The sequence below is a fragment of the Lepidothrix coronata genome, unplaced genomic scaffold (genome assembly GCF_001604755.1).
Source record: "Lepidothrix coronata isolate B3197 unplaced genomic scaffold, Lepidothrix_coronata-1.0 Scaffold197, whole genome shotgun sequence".
Taxonomy (NCBI): Eukaryota; Metazoa; Chordata; class Aves; order Passeriformes; family Pipridae; genus Lepidothrix; species Lepidothrix coronata.
The window spans coordinates 1,715,006-1,718,207 of NW_016690377.1; the positions used below are offsets into that span (position 1 = coordinate 1,715,006).

At 63.7% G+C, this 3,202-nt stretch overlaps 1 protein-coding gene across 2 annotated transcripts in view; it reads right to left on the minus strand.

Moving 5' to 3' along the window:
• Window positions 1–3,196, minus strand: part of DOK2 (docking protein 2) — a 7,122-nt gene extending 3,926 nt beyond the window's left edge. The window contains exons 1-3 of one of the 2 annotated variants that reach the window (XM_017831795.1): window positions 2,805–3,196; window positions 2,400–2,735; window positions 302–592 (exon numbers count right to left, since the gene is read on the minus strand). In XM_017831795.1, coding sequence (XP_017687284.1) covers window positions 302–592; window positions 2,400–2,735; window positions 2,805–2,870 — 693 coding nt within the window. In that variant the 5' untranslated portion in view covers window positions 2,871–3,196. Of the gene's footprint in view, window positions 1–301; window positions 593–2,399 lie in introns of both variants that reach the window. The other variant, XM_017831794.1, reaches the window with a different exon arrangement.
• Between the last annotated feature and the right edge of the window lie 6 nt (window positions 3,197–3,202).

Below are 3,202 nucleotides of genomic sequence, written 5' to 3' on the forward strand. Positions count from 1 at the left end.
CCCCCACCCCGGGGGATCCCGGTTATCCTACCGGGAATGCCAGCTCGCACAGCCTCTGGATCCCCCATCACACCAACCCCCCCATGGGCCCCCCCACCCCGGGGGATCCCGGTTATCCTACCGGGAATGCCAGCTCGCACAGCCTCTGGATCCCCCATCACACCAACCCCCCCATGGGCCCCCCCACCCCGGGGGATCCCGGTTATCCTACCGGGAATGCCAGCTCGCACAACCTCTGGATCCCCCATCACACCAACCCCCCCATGGGCCCCCCCACCCCGGGGGATCCCGGTTATCCTACCGGGAATGCCAGCTCGCACAGCCTCTGGATCCAGTCGGCCGCCTCGGCGCCGTCGGCAGCCAGGAGGAAGCGCCTGTCCGTGGTCTCCAGCAGGAAGGGGACGGTGTCCTTGGGACAGGTGGCATCGCCCCCCGCCTCGGCCACGTGCACGCAGTCGCTCAGCCGGACCAGCCTCTTGCTCCCCTCGCCTTTCCGGGCCTTCTCCCCCGGCCCTGAGCCCTCCAGCAGCTCCAGGCGGGCCGTGGAGCAGGAGCTCTCCCGGTACAAGACTCCCCAGAACTTCTTCCACTTCTGCCACGGGGAGAATCTACTTCAGAGATGTAGACTCACACCCAAATGTCATAAGGACCAGCCCCAACATTCCTAAATAACAGGCACGTCTGGGTCACGGTTCAGCTGACCTCTGGTTAGTCGTAAAGTGTTCTTTTGAAATATTTTCAGACCTAAGAGCCAGAATCTGAAAGAGCCACTGCGTCTTGCAGAGGTGGGTTTGCTCGCCCTCCCGGGAGTTTTTGTTCCCTCGGGATCGCAGGGGAAGCCCTCCGGGGTCTGGGCAGGGTTTTTGCACCTCGCCCGGGACTGACCAGAGGTAAACTGGGGTTTAAATATCCCTGGATAAACATCCCTGAGGCACAGCAAGGCTTTTCCAGCTGGGAAAGGCACCAGCAGCATCCCATCCTCGCCCTCGCCCAGCATCCAGATCCACCCCTGCAGCACCCAAAAGCCCTGCCCACGCCACCCCCCTGCTGCTGAAGGGCTTCCAGCTCCTCATTCCCTCCATTTTCCCTGGAAACACCAGCTTTTAAACAGTTCCCAGCTCGCCCCCCACAGAGCAGCAATTTGGGGCTCACAGGGAATGGGATGGGAGGCCCCAGTGTCGGAGGGGAAGTGGGGACAGAGGAAGTCCTGCACCCAAACCAGCACATCCTCCACGGCAGCTCCTGCTGCGGGGCCTGCTGGGCCCCCAGGATCCGACAGAACACAGCTCCCTTTCCCTGGGATGGGATGTTGGGATCCATACAGGGGTGGCCTCTGTCCTGCTCTCCGTCCTCCAGCACTGCAGGCACCGTGTGCTCCTGCCTTGCCCCAGGGAGGGGATGCCCTGCCCGCCCTGCCTGCACCCTGCCCGCCTTCCTGGCCCTTCCCATGGCATTTGGATTCCCTTTGGAGGGTGTCCACGGGAAACAAGACCAGGGAACAGAGCTGGAGACGCCCACGAGCTCCTTCCCCTTTGGGAGTTGTTGCCAAACCCCAAGTTTATCAGGCACGGAAGCAGAGAGGCTTTGGGGGTTGCATCAGTCACCCAATGCGGGCCTGGGGGTCACACCCATCACCCCCTCTGGCTTTGGGGTCACATCAGCCACCCTGTGTGGGTCTGGGGGTCACATCCATCCCCAAACACAGGTTTGGGGGTCACATCTGTCACCCAACACAAGACTCGGGGTCTAATCCATCACCTAATGTGAGTCTGGGGGTCACATCCGTCACCCCCTGGCTTTGGGGGTCACATCAGTCACCCTGTGTGGGTCTGGGGGTCACATCCATCCTCAAACACAGGTTTGGGGGTCACATCTGTCACCCAACACGAGACTCGGGGTCACATCCATCACCTAATGTGGGTCTGGGGGTCACACCCATCACCCCCTGGCTTTGGGGGTCACATCAGTCACCCTGTGTGGGTCTGGGGGTCACATCCATCCCCAAACACAGGTTTGGGGGTCACATCTGTCACCCAACACGAGACTCGGGGTCACATCCATCACCTAATGTGGGTCTGGGGGTCACATCCGTCACCCCCTGGCTTTGGGGGTCACATCAGTCACCCTGTGCAGGTCTGGGGGCCACACCCATCACCCAACACAGGTTTGGGGTCACATCCCTCACCCCCCAGCTCTGGGGGTCACATCCCTCACCCCAGCTCACCCCAACCACCCCCTGGCCCTACAAAGTGTCCCCAGCACCTTCCGTCCCCCTGCCCGTCCCCACGGGGAGCTCACGGATGGCCGAGGAGCCAAAGGCTGGGAGCACCCAAATCCCTTTGGATCCCACCCCGTGTCCCACCCCTCCGAGCCCCCCCGTGCCCCCCACACCCCCTCACCTTGCCGAAGGTCTGCTGGAGCTGGAGGTAGATCCCCCCCTGCTTCACCACCGCCTCCTCCATCCTCCCACCTCCGGCATCCTCCGGCATGTCCCACCGTGTCCTGCCGTGTCCCACCGTGTCCTGCCGTGTCCCACCGTGTCCCTCAGTGTCCCACAGCTCCGGGGGGTCCCGTCCAGGCCGTGTTCCCCCCTCCCCTCTCTCTGTCGTGTGGGGGCCGGGCGGGCTCAGCACGTGACGTGTGGTTTGGGTTCTGCCGCTTCCTCTGCTCGCGACGGTTTCCTGCGGCCCCGAGAGCCCCACGAGGGACTGGGGGGACAGGGATGGGGGACAGGGCTGAGGGACAGGGCTGGGGGACACATGGACAGGGATGGGGGACAGGGCTGGGGGGACAGGGCTGGGGACAGGGCTGGGGACAGGGCTGGGGACAGGGATGGAGGACAGGGCTGGGGACAGGGATGGGGGACACATGGACAGGGCACATCTGGACACACCCGTGTCCCACCCCCTGGCACCGGTGCAGGACACTGGGAATTCCCACCATGGCCCTCCCTTGGTTTTCCCGCCTGGAAAAGGGTCCAGAGGGTGTCCCAGGGGTGTCCCAGTGGTCCCAGTGCCCTGCACCCAGTTCCTCCCACCAGTGGCCTCCAGTTAGCCCAGCCCGGCACCAGCATCCCAAGTTACTCCAGCGCCTGCACACCAGTGCTCCCAGTTAACCCAGCCAGGGACAAGTGCCCAGTGGGCAGAGATGGGGGGCAGGGATGGAGCTGGGGTAACTGGGAGCACTGGGAGCACTGGTGTGC